General features: G+C 51.7%; 1 protein-coding gene across 2 annotated transcripts; it reads left to right on the top strand.

The window, feature by feature from the left end:
• The first annotated feature begins 329 nt into the window (after window positions 1–329).
• Window positions 330–16,606, top strand: gpr63 (G protein-coupled receptor 63). 2 transcript variants are annotated; one of them, XM_030110420.1, is made up of 3 exons: window positions 330–669; window positions 13,340–13,426; window positions 13,657–16,606. In XM_030110420.1, the coding sequence occupies exon 3, from the start codon at window positions 13,865–13,867 to the stop codon at window positions 14,978–14,980; it is 1,116 nt and encodes a 371-aa protein (XP_029966280.1). In that variant the 5' UTR covers window positions 330–669; window positions 13,340–13,426; window positions 13,657–13,864; the 3' UTR covers window positions 14,981–16,606. The 2 variants fall into 2 exon arrangements, with proteins under 2 accessions (XP_029966280.1, XP_029966279.1); XM_030110419.1 differs by lacking the exon at window positions 13,340–13,426.
• Window positions 16,607–16,634: the final 28 nt, after the last annotated feature.

Genomic DNA, 16,634 nt, shown 5'->3' with positions numbered 1-16,634 from the left:
TGAACCTGTCTTGGTGTTGAACGTTCCAGTCCAGATGGGTGATCGACCATAAATGAGCATTACTTTAGAGTTGTTCGCTGATGTTTTAACACACTGTCCAATCACATCACCAGGTGGACTTGATCAGGATTAGACCAACAGTAAAAGTACTTTTGAACAAATTCAACATTTTTATCTACAATCTTTTAAATGCCGTGTCTATAAAAACTCACAAGCATAAAAACAGTCTCGAAATATTAAGCAACTCCATCCTCTGCATTCCGTCCTGCTCGGAGAGGTCGCGGATGGGCAGACTGTCTTTTATTGTGAAGGGCCGAGCGGAAGTGCATGTGGAGGCGGGCGGTGTGGAGGAGCGACGCTCCGCCGGGAGGACCGGAGAACAGCCGCACGGCTGGATGAAGGCAGCGGGCTGAGGGGGAACCGGAGCCGCCGCGGAGCAGCGCGAACCCCGCTGAAGGAGCAGGAAGAGCCCGAGGCCCGGCGCCCCGGCAGACCCGGCAGACCCGCTCCCGGCCCGGACAGACCCGGCAGACCCGCGGCTCGGCGCCGCTTCCCCTGCCGGGCTCCGGCGCTCCATCACCCGCCATCACACCGACCGGACGGCGGCTCCAGCGGCCGTCCAGACGCTTCGCTCTGCGGACCGCAGCAGACCCGGAGCGGCGGAAGCAGGTACCCACCCCGAACGCTGGACCTGCGGCCTGGGCCGCCTGCGGCCCGGGGGCCTCGGTGCGCCTCCCGCAGGGCCCCGCAGGGCCCCGCAGTGAGGCGCTCTCTGGAGCGGATCGGGTCCTCTGGGTCTCCGGGTCGTCAGATGACCGCAGCTCGGCTGTCATCACGATGAGAAGCCAGACCGGCCGCTCCGCTGCGGTCATTCAGCCTCCCTCCACTAGCGGGCGCTGCAGAGGCGCAGGTGACGCCTCAGTAGGGACTGATGAGACTGATAGTGGAGTCACCTGGTCCAGGCAGAGCTGCGATGTTAAAAAACAAACAGAAGGCTCTGTTTTTGATGAAGCGTCGATGAAACGGTCTGCAATCAAAATATCTGCTTCTGGTTTTTCTTTATCAAAGACGGAACTTCAAACTGCTCTCAGTTCAACATTTTGAATTTAATTGTAGGTATTTTACCTGAGTAACGCTGCCTTTTTAAAATCAATATTCTGCTCCTAAAAAGTTTTTTTTTTTAATTTATTTTTGCACAATTGACTGAAATCCTGCCAAAACATTTGATATTGTTTACATGGCTTGTTTATTCCGCTGAAGAGAGGAACTGTTAGCCAGCACAGGGCCAGCCTCCATCTGGAAGTCCTCTCACATGAGGCGGTGTGAGCGGCGAGGATTTTCTCTCCGCTCTCAGAGACTCCAGCCTGTTTTTAAGTTGTTCAGCAGGCCGGACGTCTCTGGAGACGTGGGTGTAGATGTTCAGGAGTGTCCTTGAACGCCTCTTGAGTAATCACACATGCTGCACTTCCATCAGCTCCTCCTCACTGCGACGTCTGGCTCTGTCCGCTGTGGACGCCACAGCTGGATATGATCCGGGGGGCTTCTTAAGTCCAGGACTGGGCTCTCCTGGGGGGGGTCCAGAATGACCAGTCCGTCCTTTGGTTGTCCTTTGGACTACGGCGTGACGATGATCAGGGACTGAACCTCCAGCTGTATGAGAGTGTCTTCTCGCAGGAACACATCGAGCCCCCTGCTGAGTCCTTAATGATGTCATGTCAATAGGAAGGTCCTCTCTGGCCATTCAGATGGCCTGATCAGAGCCCACACGCCATGTGTTTGACGCCCCAGTTGCTGCTGCTGCTCCTGCTGTTGTACTGAAAGCAGGAGGCCTCGCAGTGACTCTTTTCTCCACCTGATGGTCTAGACTGGTACTGCATGACGTTGCTAGCATCGTGCTGATTGCTTTCATCGTGTTAGTGGAGTCTACTTCTTTCCATGTTTCATCTTTTCTCCCAAATCAAACACCAGCATTTGATTTAAAGGATGAAATGTGTGAGCCATGTGGCCCACAGCTGCACCTTTAAATTGATCACAACATCAACATGCAGCTGTACAAACTGAACAAAAGACAGCAGACCTGCCAGAACCGCTGATTTCTGCTCACCAAAGTCAGAATGACTCATTTATTTACAGGATTCATTCACAGAAATCGTGGATGCAAAACTAAGAGTGATCCCTGCAGTATCAACGTGATCTTTCAGGATCTGAGTTCAGTGGGACTTTGTTTCGGCGTGCCATGTGGTCCGCGTTGTCAGGGACTTGTTTCAGGTGTTTGGCTGGTACTGTCTGGAAACACTGCACACCCACAACTGAGCTGCTGTAAAGTTTGAAAATATCATGCAGGTTTTCTTCAGACAGCTTTAAGAAAGATGGAGTGCTTCTTCTATTCTTTAAAGGTCCCATATTATGCTAATTTTCAGCAAGTTCCAGTGGATCTCAGAGGTCCAAGACCAGTCTATTTGATGTTTTTTGCCTAAAAATCCAGTTTGTTCCTGGACTTCAGCCAGCCTGAAGTCCCCTCTCCTGATGAGAACACTGTTTCTGGTCAGTAGCTTTACATTCTAATGAGCTGCTCTGACCACGCCTCCTCCACACCATATATGGGAGAGGGCGTGGCTCTCGCTCTGGTATCACGCTGTAATGTTGACACACTGAGCGGCATGTCTGCTACGAACTCTGGTTCAGCCAGACCGATCTGATCCAGAGTCTGACCCAGAAGGAGAGGCCCCTGAAGAACTTCACACTCTGCGGCTGCAGCAGGACGGTTCTGAACGGTAAGTTCTCGATAGTATGTGTCCCTGATATTCTTCTCTTTACTTTGTGTGTGTTGTTGCAAAGTAACTTATGTAGCTAGGTTACGTTAGCTCCTGCTAACGGTTACATCTCCGCTGTCGTCTCGTTACTTGGAGCTCTTTTGTTGAATGAGCACGATTGTGAAAAGCTGATAGTTATCTGTCATGACTGTATTCTTGCAGCCTACGGAGAAAAGGTGTCGTCAGAGGACTGTTACAAGCCTCCGCTGTCTGTTGACAAAGAAGTCCAGAAAAAATCTTGTTGTGATGTTTAGAGCAGAGTCGTTTGTCATCACAGCTCCCTGCTGTTTCTTTTTCACATCATTATGTACTAATTTAGCATAAATATGACCGTATCAATAATCTTTTAGTCAGTTTTCATAATTGGAGTCAGTGCACAGTGTTCTGGAAGCTACACTGTTCTCCATGTCCACATTAGTCACATGCTATAAATTAGATATTTCTTGCACCTGAAGTGGCTTTAGGCTCAGGTTACTTCTGATCTACCTCTGCTTGTTCACTCATTTTTTGTTGAAATGTTCACTTTTCTCATTGGATAGGTGCAGCTGTGGAAACTGAGCTACCATGCCCACAGAAGCTGAGAATATCAGCTGTTTGGAGATACCACAGGTAGCTTCATCTACACCCAAACTGAAAATAATGTGTCTTGATTAGGCTCCATGTTACATTTACAGTATAAAATACAGTACATACATTTACCTTCTGTAACTCCCTGTAGGTCACCAGACGGCTGCGGGAGGTGGAGCAGCAGCCGTCCTGTATGGTGGACCATCCTGGGTCGGAGCCTGTTTGCCTCAGTGTGTACTCTCTGCAGAAAGCCTGCCGAATGTATGGTGCTGACTGTGGTCCTTTACAGCTGAGAGGAATACACCAGTATGTTATGCTTTGTATCTAAATCAAAGATGTAGTCTTACTTTGCTTCTTAAGCTTACATAATCTTACAATTGTAACAAAACGTGATGAAGTGAATTGATTTTGCTTTTTTTAAAACTGCATATTTCTTCCAAAAGCCGTTGTTCTGTACATCATTCATGTAATCACAGAGTCACTTCTGTAGACAAGCATTTATTGACATCACACACTTTACATATGACCATAACACGGGGCCAGCCTATGACTGGCAGTGACCTCCTCTGTCAGGCCGCTGAACTGTGCAGTCAGGTCCTCTGGAACGGGGATGGCCAGGACTGCCTCTGTGTATGGAGCCGGATCCTTGAAGATTTCTTCAAAAATGAGGTCCATCATCTCAGCAACATACCCTGTTTCAGAAAAGACATGCACAAAGAAACTGTTGTTTTTGTTTTGTTTTTTAATTTGACAATGACAGAGTTGTTTCCTAAATACGTCCTGGTGTTTGGCACTTTATCTGATTCACTGTTTTCACAAGGTTGTTTTTGGTGTGTTGAAGGTTCTTCCCAAAACACGTTTCGGTTGAAAAAATTAATAAAATAATATGACACTTACAGAATGTTGGCTCTGTCTTTAGTGGTTTTCTCTGCATCCTCCCTTCATGGCCTTTGGAAGTGGACCTTGAAGAGGGGCACACCTTGGTTTTGGCTTGTGGTCGGTTGGCGTTTTCATTATAACACGTGGCAGCCAGGTAGAGTCTGGAAGTACAGGAAAGAGAAAATCAAAGACGTTAACGCTGACAGACACTTTTCACTAGACACTCACGCAATTTCTGTGTAACCAGTTTATTTTACCTTTAATTTCAGTGAAGTATAAAAACCTGGAGAGGCTGCCCTCATGTCGCCACAACGATTACTTTGTCGTCCTGACTGAGCCGCTGCAGCATCACATCCTGCAGTGTCCTCCAGTGGCGAATGACTGCAGGCTCGATGAAGGATCTGGCACGCCGGCGAAACGGGTCATATTGAAATAACTGCAGCTGCACTGCCTTGAAGACCTGTTGATAGTAGAAAAAAAGGGTTTTTATGAAAATGATGCCTAAAAATATGATCTGAATTAACTTCACAGTTAGAGCCATATTGACAGAGTCAAAGGAAATGTAGTGTTCATCATTTACCCGTTCAGTCTGGAAGAAAGATGCTCCACTCAAGTACACAGCTGCAGAAAGGTGAAGGTTCCCCGCTGGAGTGCCTCCAAGGACGGGCTGGCTTCTCCACTGTCTGCAGACTTCACCCTGGAGGCACCGCTGCTCCACAGACAGGAATGTCCCCAGCTTCCAGGTCTTCACCTCACACACCTGTGTCCACACCGGACACACAGCAAACAGCTGCAAAGGCAGCGCTCACATACTGTGTGTTTCTATCTTGTGGCTGGAGTGGAGGCTTCATCTCTGTATAAAAAGACACATACGTTGTAGTTAAACAAGCTGAGCTCTCATCAGCAGTGTACTTAGCTCCATTTCACACACACAACGCAGACAGAGTAACTTACGACAAAACTGTTGACTCTGTCAATGTGACAGAGTCTGAAGGGTCACAGGCGGAGTCCTGCCCTTTTGAAGATGCCACTGAAGAGGTGTCTGTAATGGATCTGAATCAGCTCCTGCTCCTCGTCCAGGTCGAGACGAGACCTCTCTGAAGGTCTCTTTACTGGTGTTGATGAGAAATAAAGGATCTGTAGTGGATGTCCCAACACCAACATCCTGGCAGGACACCGTAGCCTGGACACCTGTGAAAAAATACAGTTTTAACTCCTCGACCTCTCTGCTGCGTTCGATACCATGGACCACCACATCCTCCTGCCCCGCCTCCAGCACCACGTCGGCCTCTCCGGCTCCGCCCTTCACTGGTTTCATTCCTACCTCACGGAAAGGACCGAGCACGTGGTCCTGGGGGACGCTAAGTCCCGCCCCCACACTGTCACCTGTGGGGTCCCCCAGGGCTCCGTGCTTGGCCCCACCCTCTTCACCATCTCCATGCTTCCCCTCGGATGTGTCGCCAGCAAGCATGGAATTAACTTCCATTGCTATGCTGACGACACACAGCTCTACCTCAAGGTCTCCCCTTCTGCCCCCCCTCCTCCGCTGTCACCCCCTCAGCTCCTGCCTGGATGAGATGGGGGCATCGATGAGTCAAAACTTCCTGCAGCTGAATGGCTCAAAAACTGAAGCCATTCAAACCGGAGCCCCCCATCAACTTCACTCTTCTCCCATCGTTTCCGTTTCTCTTTTCGGTCATAGCATCCCCCTCTCTCCCTCTGTAACAAACCTCGGGGTCAAATTTGACCCCCACCTCTCCTTTGACAATCGTGTCAACCACATCTGCAAAACTTCCTTCTTCCACCTCCGGAACATCTCTAAACTCCGTTCTTCACTTTCCCTCCCTGCTGCAGAGAGACTTGTCCACGCCTCTGTCTCCTCCAGGCTGGACCACTGTGACGGTTTACAGTCAGGTCGGCACCACTCCAAGTCGGCCCCGGCCAACTCGGCACCGCCCCGGGATACAGTCAACTCGGCATCTCGCCAAGTCGGCCTCGCAGGCGGGGGGGCTCTCCAGTGGCCGAGTTGGTCGGTGCCGACTTGACTGTAAGCTGCTCACCAACTCGGCCAAAAGCGTCTTTCTTTTTTTTTAATCACGATGGTGGATAATGTACCTGGAGCTTCATGTTTGACGTCCGAGTAGCTTAGCTACAAGCGCGCAGCGCTTAGCGGCTGTCTGGTCATGTGACCAGTCCCAAGGCATTCTGGGAATCGTAGTGCAGCGATGCCGGCTGCGGACAAACTGTGTGGTTATGGTGACTGAGAGGTTAGAGGTGGAGAATGGACCTGGAGCTTCATGGTTGACGTCCTGTTTGAACCGAGTAGCTTAGCTACGAGCGCACAGCGCGAGCGGCTGTCTGGTCATGTGACCAGATCATGTGACCGGCATGTGATCCGCGAACGCTGCATGATCAAACCAGTCGCCTGCATTATAATTTTATTGTAATGTTCTCCACCCCTGAAGTTTGGTCAGCCAGTACAATTAATTTATTTTTACCCAATCAGTGGAAACCTAGGAAGACCGAAGCTGCATGGCGAACTCGATCATACTTGTTGTATTGCATCCCAACCACAACATAATACCTGTATTGCTTTATGCTTATGCTGATTTGTTCATTTCTGATCAACATTGTTAGTTTATCAGTCATTATTCTTTTCTTTAACAAACATTGTCATTTGCAAAAGCGTGTATTTTGTTGTAAATGTTGTTTGCCCGCCATCTAGTGTGCGTCAACAGTAATAGCAACTGGGACTGTAATATCAAACGATTACCAGTAGTACATGTTAAGCTGTTCATATGGTTTCTTGGCGTTCATAAGGTCATAAACGTAGCCCTCCGGTAAAATATTATATACATTTCATTTCACTGAAATGACGGTCGTCATGTTTACATTTAAATCACGTGTCAAACTCCAGTCCTCAGGAGCGGTGACCCTACATGTTTTAGATCTAATTGTAAATCTAACTGTACTGGCTGACCAAACTTCAGGGGTGGAGAACATTACAATAAAATTATAATGCAGGCGACTGGTTTGATCATGCGGCGTTTGCGGATCACATGCCGGTCACATGATCTGGTCACATGACCAGACAGCCGCTCGCGCTGTGCGCTCGTAGCTAAGCTACTCGGTTCAAACAGGACGTCAACCATGAAGCTCCAGGTCCATTCTCCACCTCTAACCTGTCAGTCACCATAACCACACAGTTTGTCCTCCAGTCCCCTGCCTGCTACGTGAGGAGAAGCGGCGCTACCGGCACGAAGAAAACTGCAAATCGTCGCGGCACAGCCGGCATCGCTGCACTACGATTCCCAGAATGCCTTGGGACTGGTCACATGACCAGACAGCCGCTAAGCGCTGCGCGCTTGTAGCTAAGCTACTCGGACGTCAAACATGAAGCTCCAGGTACATTATCCACCATCGTGATTAAAAAAGAAAGACGCTTTTGGCCGAGTTGGTAAGCAGCTTACAGTCAAGTCCGCACCGACCAACTCGGCCACTCGAGAGCCCCCCCGCCCGCGAGGCCGACTTGGCTTGATGCCGAGTTGACTGTATCCCGGGGCGGTGCCGAGTTGGCCGGGGCCGACTTGGAGTGGTGCCGACCTGACTGTAAACCACTGTGACGCCTCCTCATCGGGATCCCTGGCAGGAGCCTCCAGAAGCTCCAGTCTGCTCAGACCAGCTGCCAGGGTCCTGATGAGGGTGCGGAAATACGAGCACATCACCCCCATCCTTCACACCCTCCACTGGCTCCCCGTTCACCTCCGTATTGAATACAAAATCCTCCTGCACACCCACCACTGTCTCCACGGCGAACAGTCTTTCATGATAGGATGAACTGATTCATCCAGGTGTGTCTGACCAGTTCATCCTATCATGAAAGACTGGAAATAAAGGTTCTGTCAGAACTTCAGGAAGTAGTGGAGCTGTGCATCTCGACCACTGTATCCCCCCTTTCACTTACGAGGGGGTACCCAAAAGAAACCAGAATTTGGTCAGAAAACAATAATAATAATGAGTTTGGACTTCTGGCCGTCAGATGTGCTGCAGGTAAGCCTCGTGCACATCTGTGAGAAATCTGAGCTCCCAGAGTGACACTGACGCCTGTCAGGAGCTATTTATAGCAACAGAGTGCAGAGGAGGTCTGCGCTTTTTCCAAAATGGCGACATTGACTGTGAAGCCAGAGCAGCGCAAACATTAAATTCTGCTTTTTGCTGGAAAAACAGCAGCAGAAACACTCAGCTTGTTGCAGCAAGCCTACAAGGATGCTGCTCTGGGGAAGACTCAGGTCCATGAGTGGTCCGGGGGTTTGAGAAGGGCCAGATGTCGGCGCGTCAGGTCCGCTCAGCGTGAAAACAATGCTGAGCTGCTTCTCGGCTGTCCAGGGTCTCGTCCACAGCGAGTCTGTCCCTCCAGGTCAGACTGTAAACCAGGACTACTACAGGAAGTCCTCAGACGCTCCGTGAGGATGTGAGGAGGAAGCAGAGCGTCGTGGCGGAGTGGAGCCGGTTGATCCACCACCACAGAGCGCCAGCGGACACGGCGCTGCGCCTCACGCAGTTTCTGGAGAAGAATGAGATGAATCTCCTCTCCCATCCGCCTGATTCTCCAGATGAAGCCTCCAGGGACTTTTTCTTGTTCCCCAGGTTGAAGAAGCAGCTGAAGGGACAGCGGTTTGCAGATGTGGAGGAGGGGACAGAAAAATCACAGCCGGCAAAAAATGGCACAATTACGCACGGGTCTGACGACGCATTGGAGACACGGCTGGAGCGCTGCATTAATGCGGATGGAGATTATTTTGAAGGCGACAGTGATGTTTTATTTTGAAATGTCAGAAATAAAAAGTTACAGTCAAATTCCGGATTCTTTTGGGTACGCCCTCGTATTCCCTGTAATTCAACTACTACGACTATCAGGGAACAGAAACTATCGTTAGCATCTTGGTGCTAAGTAAAGGCTAATGCCTGAGGAGGTGTCCATTATCACCGTCCGCATCGTCCATACATTATCCCTTACGTATATAATGCTCGTTTTACATGAAATATATGTTCATACAACAGTGTTTCCTGCAGGAAAAAAGTTTGGCGGGGGGGCCTGTGGTGTCGCTGCTAACGGCTAACGCTGCTAACGGCTAACGCTGCTAACACTCCCGGTGTTCGACTGAGAATTTTTTTTCCTCTGGTGGAAACCCTGATACGTCTTCACTTCAACGTCCCCTGATATTATTTACCGTTGTGTGTTAAAGTAATATGAGGAGAGGACTCCATGTTAGCAACAGTAACTTACGTTAGCGGCCATGCTAAAACCACTTTCAACAGGCTATAACACTCGGAAGGACGATATAGTAAAGCAACATAACATGGTAAAACTTACAGCTTCCGCGTTTGTAGCTTGGTCGCGGACAGTTGGAACCGATCCAGGCTTTAGCTTCAGCTTCGTGGCGAATCCTGATGTAAACTGGCCCTCGTTGTGAGAGCAGTCCGGAGTGAAGTGGTGAGCACACACACACAACTTCTTAGGCGTTCTTGCGGGTGCATCTCCCTCAAAAATGAAATGAATCCACTGGGCCCTCAAACCCTCAGACGAAGGAGGCAGAAACAGACTGCGGTGCTGGCTAGTGCAGCCGACAACAGAGCAGCTGCCGGGCTTCACATGTTCCTTCACCATGTTTACTGGATCCCAGTGTTGCCAGGTGGGAAGTGTAGGATTATCATACCAGAGACATAAAATTATCGTATTTTGTGGAAAATTATCGTACACCCATCATAATCAAACTAAAAAAGTCTGTTGATGTGCTATAGTCACTCTCGTGTTGAAAAGCGTCTAACAGGCGCTCACGGCTTTGCGCCAATACGGAATGGATCAAAGAACGTCTGAATGGATTCATCAGCAGCTCCACAGTGGCGTCAGGCCAATGTGTCCCCCATAAACACTGACGGGTGGAACTAATGAGCCAAACCATGAGGCCTGGAGGCCACCCAATGTCAGGAAACAGACATAGCACCAGGTTTAAAAGGTAAATAGTTTTCATGATAACTGACAAGGAAATAAATATCTGGCTTCACATATTGAAATTTTATTTTCAGTGAAACAACATTGTCTCTGTCCTCACAATGAAAACACTTCATAAAATAAACCAAAACTGCACTTATGCAAACTTAAAAGTGCCTGTGTCGTGCAAAAACTTGATTTTTGCCAGAAAGTGACTTCCGGTAGGCGGAATCAGTTTTTGTCAAGCAAAATAAGCTGATTTTGACATTGTAATGTCTTTACTCATTTTTCAAGTGGTATAAAGTACTGGTTGTGTTCAAATGTTGTAAATCTGACTCTGCTGTGTTATATTAAATAATCTTGGGGCAAAATATCCCTCTATATACAATACCAGAGGCATGAATCTGTCTTTGGCAAGCAAAATAAGCAGATTTTCACATAATGTCCCTTTACTCAATATTCAAACCGTACAAAGCACTGCCTGGGATCAAATCACTCTGTTGAGCGATCTAGTAATTTTGGTGCAGAAAAAAAGAACACATAGAACAATCAGCTGGACGTACAGGAGGCGATCACATGCAAACACATAGAAACATCGTTCGATGTTCATAAACAGACTTGTAGAGCCCGATGGAGACTGCTGCAGAGACAGAAGCCGCCGGCGGACCGGCTCCGTTTCTTCTTCTATTTATTTCCTTTCCTCACTCATGGGGCGGCGGACTCTTCAGCCAATCATTACTGTTGTTCTGAGGCCGGCTCACGATTGGCTTGAAACTTGTCACATGGAAAGAGATGCCTTCAGGGTTCACAAAAAAAATCCGACAGACAGCTGCGACAGGCTGATGACAACCAATTACAGCCACACTTTCACGGAATGGTCAAATTATCGTATATTTGGCCTTTTTTGGGATTATTGATCGTACATCGTACAGAGGGCAAAATTATCGTACAAATACAATAATTATCGTACACCTGGCAACACTGCTGAACCAGCAGCGTTTTCCGGGGGGCTGAATAAACATTAGTGTTACCAACCCGAGGAGCAGCGCTTTGGGTTTATGACGTCACAAAGCAGGGAATTTCAAAACCGAGCGCTGGAGCACACGTTTGCTGAAAGGTGGAGCAAGCAAGAGGAGAGAATGGATTTTTCTCATTTTGGGGGGTTTGTGCACAGGCTCAGGACGCATATTACTGTTACAAAACCATTGTAAAGTGGATTTTGCATAATATGGGACCTTTTAGTTTTTTTTATTTTATGTAGTTTCTCAGCTGTAGCAGTACATGCTGTTCTTGACAGTATTGTTGATCATTTTGTGTCTTTTGAAGAGATTCTGTTCCTTGGTACCTCAGGTGTGTTCTAGTACCTCAGGTGTGCTCAGGTGTGCTCCAGTACCTTTCATAGTGAGGAGGGAAAATGATAAAATGTGGAACAGCAGGGAAAGTTGACCTTTTCACCAGGCGACCTCCGTTCTGCAGTTTGGCCTCTTTCGTAATAATCACAGACGTTTGTGTTTGCATTGCTGATAAGTGTTTTTATTGCAGCACCTGAGCGGCGACCAGGTGATTCTGGCTGTTCAACACTCGTCCTACAGCTAGCCCTACAGCTAGCCCTACAGCTAGCCCCACCACTAGCCCTACAGCTAGCCCCACCACTAGCCCTACAGCTAGCCCTACAGCTAGCCCTACAGCTAGCCTCACCACTAGCCCTACAGCTAGCCCTACAGCTAGCCCCACCACTAGCCCTACAGCTAGCCCTACAGCCAGCCCCACCACTAGCCCTACAGCTAGCCCTACAGCCAGCCCCACCACTAGCCCTACAGCTAGCCCTACAGCTAGCCCCACCACTAGCCCTACAGCCAGTCCCACCACTAGCCCTACAGCTAGCCCCACCACTAGCCCTACAGCTAGCCCCACCACTAGCCCTACAGTTAGCCCTACAGCCAGCCCCACCACTAGCCCTACAGCTAGCCCTACAGCCAGCCCCACCACTAGCCCTACAGCTAGCCCTACAGCTAGCCCCACCACTAGCCCTACAGCTAGCCCCACCACTAGCCCTACAGCTCGCCCTACAGCTAGCCCTACAGCTAGCCCCACCACTAGCCCTACAGCTAGCCCTACAGCTAGCCCCACCACTAGCCCTACAGCTAGCCCCACCACTCGCCCTACAGCTCGCCCTACAGCTAGCCCTACAGCTAGCCCCACCACTAGCCCTACAGCTAGCCCTACAGCTAGCCCCACCACTAGCCCTACAGCTAGCCCTACAGCCAGCCCCACCACTAGCCCTACAGCCAGCCCCACCACTAGCCCTACAGCTAGCCCCACCACTAGCCCTACAGTTAGCCCTACAGCCAGCCCCACCACTAGCCCTACAGCTAGCCCTACAGCCAGCCCCACCACTAGCCCTACAGCTAGCCCTACAGCTAGCCCCACCACTAGCCCTACAGCTAGCCCCACCACTAGCCCTACAGCTCGCCCTACAGCCAGCCCCACCACTCGCCCTACAGCTCGCCCCACCACTAGCCCTACAGCTAGCCCTACAGCCAGCCCCACCACTCGCCCTACAGCTCGCCCCACCACTAGCCCTACAGCTAGCCCTACAGCCAGCCCCACCACTCACCCTACAGCTCGCCCCACCACTAGCCCTACAGCTAGCCCCACCACTCGCCCTACAGCTCGCCCTACAGCCAGCCCTACAGCTAGCCCCACCACTAGCCCCACCGTTAGCCCCACCACTAGCCCTACAGCTAGCCCTGCCACTAGCCTCACCAGTAGCCCCACCACTAGCCCCACCGCTAGCCCCACCGTTAGCCCCACCACTAGCCCTACTAGCTCCACCGTTCACTCCAGTGCATTCCACTTCTGCCTTCCTTTCCTTCACTCTACGGACGGTAGTGTTGTGGGGAATAAACAGCGTTTCTGAGATGTACTGAGGAGCTGTGTGAGTGGAGCACTCTTCTGAAGTTAACTTCCGTTAGCATACATCCTAGAAACAGGATATGTTGGGTTTTCTGGTATTTTCTCTCACAAACACGATTCTTAAGGTCACGTTTACACAAGGACAGCTGAATTTTTTCTTCATTTCTTTAAGTTTCCCACACAGACAGTCAGGACTGCAGCACACAGAGACGTTGAAGCTCCTTCACGGCCGACGCTGAACTCTGTCCTCTGTTCAAAAGTACGTGTTCCTCCTAATAGTTGGTGTGTTTGTTGCGAATGAAGTTATTTCCGCGGACAGAGGAACGTCCTGTGGGATCACGGTGGTGTGAGCTGCAGACGTATCACTGAGTGGTTAACAGACTGGGTGGAACTCCCAGGAAGTCCCGTGGGTTTTTAAATGGAACCTGTTTTCTTCTCTGACGTATTGGGAATTCAGACAGACGGCTGTGTTTGTGTCTCTCCGTGCAGGGCCTGACGTCGGCGCCGTGTGGACCGCCGCCCTCGGCATCATGTTCAGTCTCACGTCTCCGGTGAGGATGCCGCTTGGCCCGGGGGAAGACCGCTCCGCTGCGCCCCTGCCCCCCTCCCGGAGGCGGGGCTCGTCCACGCCCGTCGCCGCCGCCTCGTTACGGGACTGCTGAAGCTCTGCGGGAGGCCTCGGGCGGAGGCTGTCTCCATGGCGAACGTTACCCTGGGCTCCCACTCGCCTCCGGAGCCGGTCGCGCCCACGGCGGCGCCTTCGGAGACCCGGCAGGGCGTGGGCCTGCCCCTGCAGGTCTTCTTCTGCCTGGCCATGGCGGCCATCCTGCTGCTGGCGCTGTCGGGGAACGTGGTGGTGTGCCTGATGGTGTACCAGAGGTCCGCCATGCGCTCGGCCATCAACATCCTGCTGGCCAGCCTGGCGCTCGCGGACATGATGCTGGCCGTCCTGAACATGCCCTTCGCTCTGGTCACCGTGGTGACCACCAGCTGGATCTTCGGGGACGTGTTCTGTCGGGTTTCCGCCATGCTCTTCTGGCTCTTTGTGATGGAAGGCGTGGCCATACTGCTTATAATAAGCATAGACCGCTTTCTGATCATCGTGCAGAAGCAGGACAAGCTGAGCCCGCAGAGGGCCAAGCTGCTGGTGGGGGTCACCTGGGGCCTGTCCTTCCTGTTCTCCTTCCCCCTGGCCGTGGGCTCGCCCCCCCTGCAGACCCCCCCCAGGGCCCCTCAGTGCGTGTTCGGCTACAGCGCCGAGCGGGGCTACCACGCCTACGTCCTGGTCCTGATGCTGGTCTTCTTCTTCCTTCCTTTCGTGGTCATGCTGTACACGTTCATGGGAATCCTCAACACCATCCGCCACAACGCCGTGCGCATCCACAGCCACCCGGACGGCGTCTGCCTGAGCCAGGCCAGCAAGCTGGGCCTGCTGAGCCTGCAGCGCCCCTTCCAGATGAACATCGACATGAGCTTCAAGACCCGTGCCTTCACCACCATCCTCATCCTCTTCTCCGTCTTCACCGTGTGCTGGGCGCCCTTCACCGCCTTCAGCCTGGCGGCCACCTTCAGCCACGGCTTCTACCGGAGAGACGGCTTCTTTCAGATCAGCACCTGGGTCCTGTGGCTGTGCTACCTCAAGTCGGCCCTCAACCCTCTCATCTACTACTGGCGAATCAAGAAGTTCCGCGACGCCTGCCTCGATCTGATGCCCAAATACTTCAAGTTTCTTCCTCAGCTGCCCGGAAACACCAAGAGGCGCATCCAGCCGAGCGCCGTGTACGTGTGTGGAGAGCACCGGTCTGTGGTTTGAGTCGGAGAAATCCTCTGTGACGCTGTCCGAACGACACCTCCGGGTCTGTCGGTAAGCGTCCAGACTGACAGCAGCGCTGTGTCCAGGAGGCTTGGTCCTGCAGAGGCCGGTGAACTGAGAGAACCGATCCAGAAGGTCCAGAATGACTCCAGCGTGTCTCAGGTTCTGTTTCACCAGTGTGAAGCTCACAGTGCATTCAGGCCCAGAGGCTGACTGGTTCTGCTTCTTCTGAGAGATTCTTCTGATCCGTCCAGCATGGGACCGTCAGACCGCCGCCCCCCCTGCCCTGTGCTGTCGCTGTGCTGCACAGGAGCTCACTCCCCAGTAGTATCTCAGCTGATTGGAGAACACTGGTTTCCTCTCCTCCGATGTCCCTGAGGTTCAGCACTGACAGACCGGCTCCTGCTGACTGAAGGGAACTGCACCGTCCTCTGCAGGGACTGATCTCTGCAGAGTCTCCCAGGTTTCAGTGTGGAGCTGCAGCTCTGGTACCTTACAGTCCTCACCATGTTGTCTTCTCACCCATTAACCCCTAGAGTCAGCATGACCATCGGGCTTTGTGCTGTGGTGTAGTCGTGGGCCGATCGCTGCTGCAGCAGACGTCTCTAGTTAACCTGTGGAGTTCACTGCCAAACCACTTGATGCATTTATGCAAAAGGTCAAGTCAGGGTCAACTTCTTTTGCCACTTGATTTTGTGTTCCTGGCCTGGAACCCACAATGCTTCACTCTGATCCCACGCCCGGTGTCCAGGTCAGCGAGGCTTCCTGAAGCCCTCAGGACGGCCTGCGGGCGGGTGGGCGGGGTCAGCTGGCTCGCTGTGTGGAGGGAGCTGTCAGGGCGGCCGGCTCCACGTCTCTGGAGCCGCCAGTCTCAGGAGAAGCTTCTAGAAGCTTAGTTTGACTAGAGAAGGTGTCTGTTTGGTTGGAAACAGGAAGTCTTCAGAAAATTCAGCATGGTGGGTTTGGCCGTCCAGTGGCCTTTCAACAGTCAACCGTTTCTCTCCTTTTTCAGTCTGTTCGGTGTGTAAGTGAAGACTTCACCGCTGAGGCAGGTGGGTACGCTGCCATCAACAGGCGGATGTGCTGAAGACTATCAGCGTGACAGGATGGAGCTGATGGGTGGAGGTCCCGACACCGCGGGACGGAACAGCCTCCTATTGACCACAGGACTGACTGCACACCAAGTCCGGTCGCTTCAGCCTGTCAAGGTCACAGGGGTCGCTGGGTCAGATCAGAGGGGAAACCTGACCCCTGCTGAGTGCCAAAGCTGTTGGTCTTCAGAAGACAGTCCAGAACAGTCTGTGTGTCCAGTAAAGACCCCAGAGTCCCCCACCTGCTCCACACACGGCCACGCCCCCTGATGGAGGACCACCCAGGTGAAGGAAGCCTGGTGAAGAGCCCTGAACGGTGGGACAGAGCCTCCATCTGGACCTGCTGGGGGGGGGAGGGAGCTGAGAGCCTCCGTCTGGACCTGCTGGGGGGCGGAGCTTGTACATCTTGTTTTTGCGGGCTGGAATAGCAGCCACACCGTTGCTGATGTGTGTGTGTCGGGTGTTCTGTGCCTCTGGACTGAAGCTGCTCTGGTGACGTGCCGTACTGCTGAATGTAATAAAGGAAGTGGACGTTTCTTACCTTGCTAACCCGAGTCAGCTGC

This window comes from Salarias fasciatus, chromosome 15 (assembly GCF_902148845.1).
Source record: "Salarias fasciatus chromosome 15, fSalaFa1.1, whole genome shotgun sequence".
Lineage (NCBI taxonomy): Eukaryota > Metazoa > Chordata > Actinopteri > Blenniiformes > Blenniidae > Salarias > Salarias fasciatus.
This window is presented reverse-complemented; position numbering and strand designations above follow the sequence as displayed.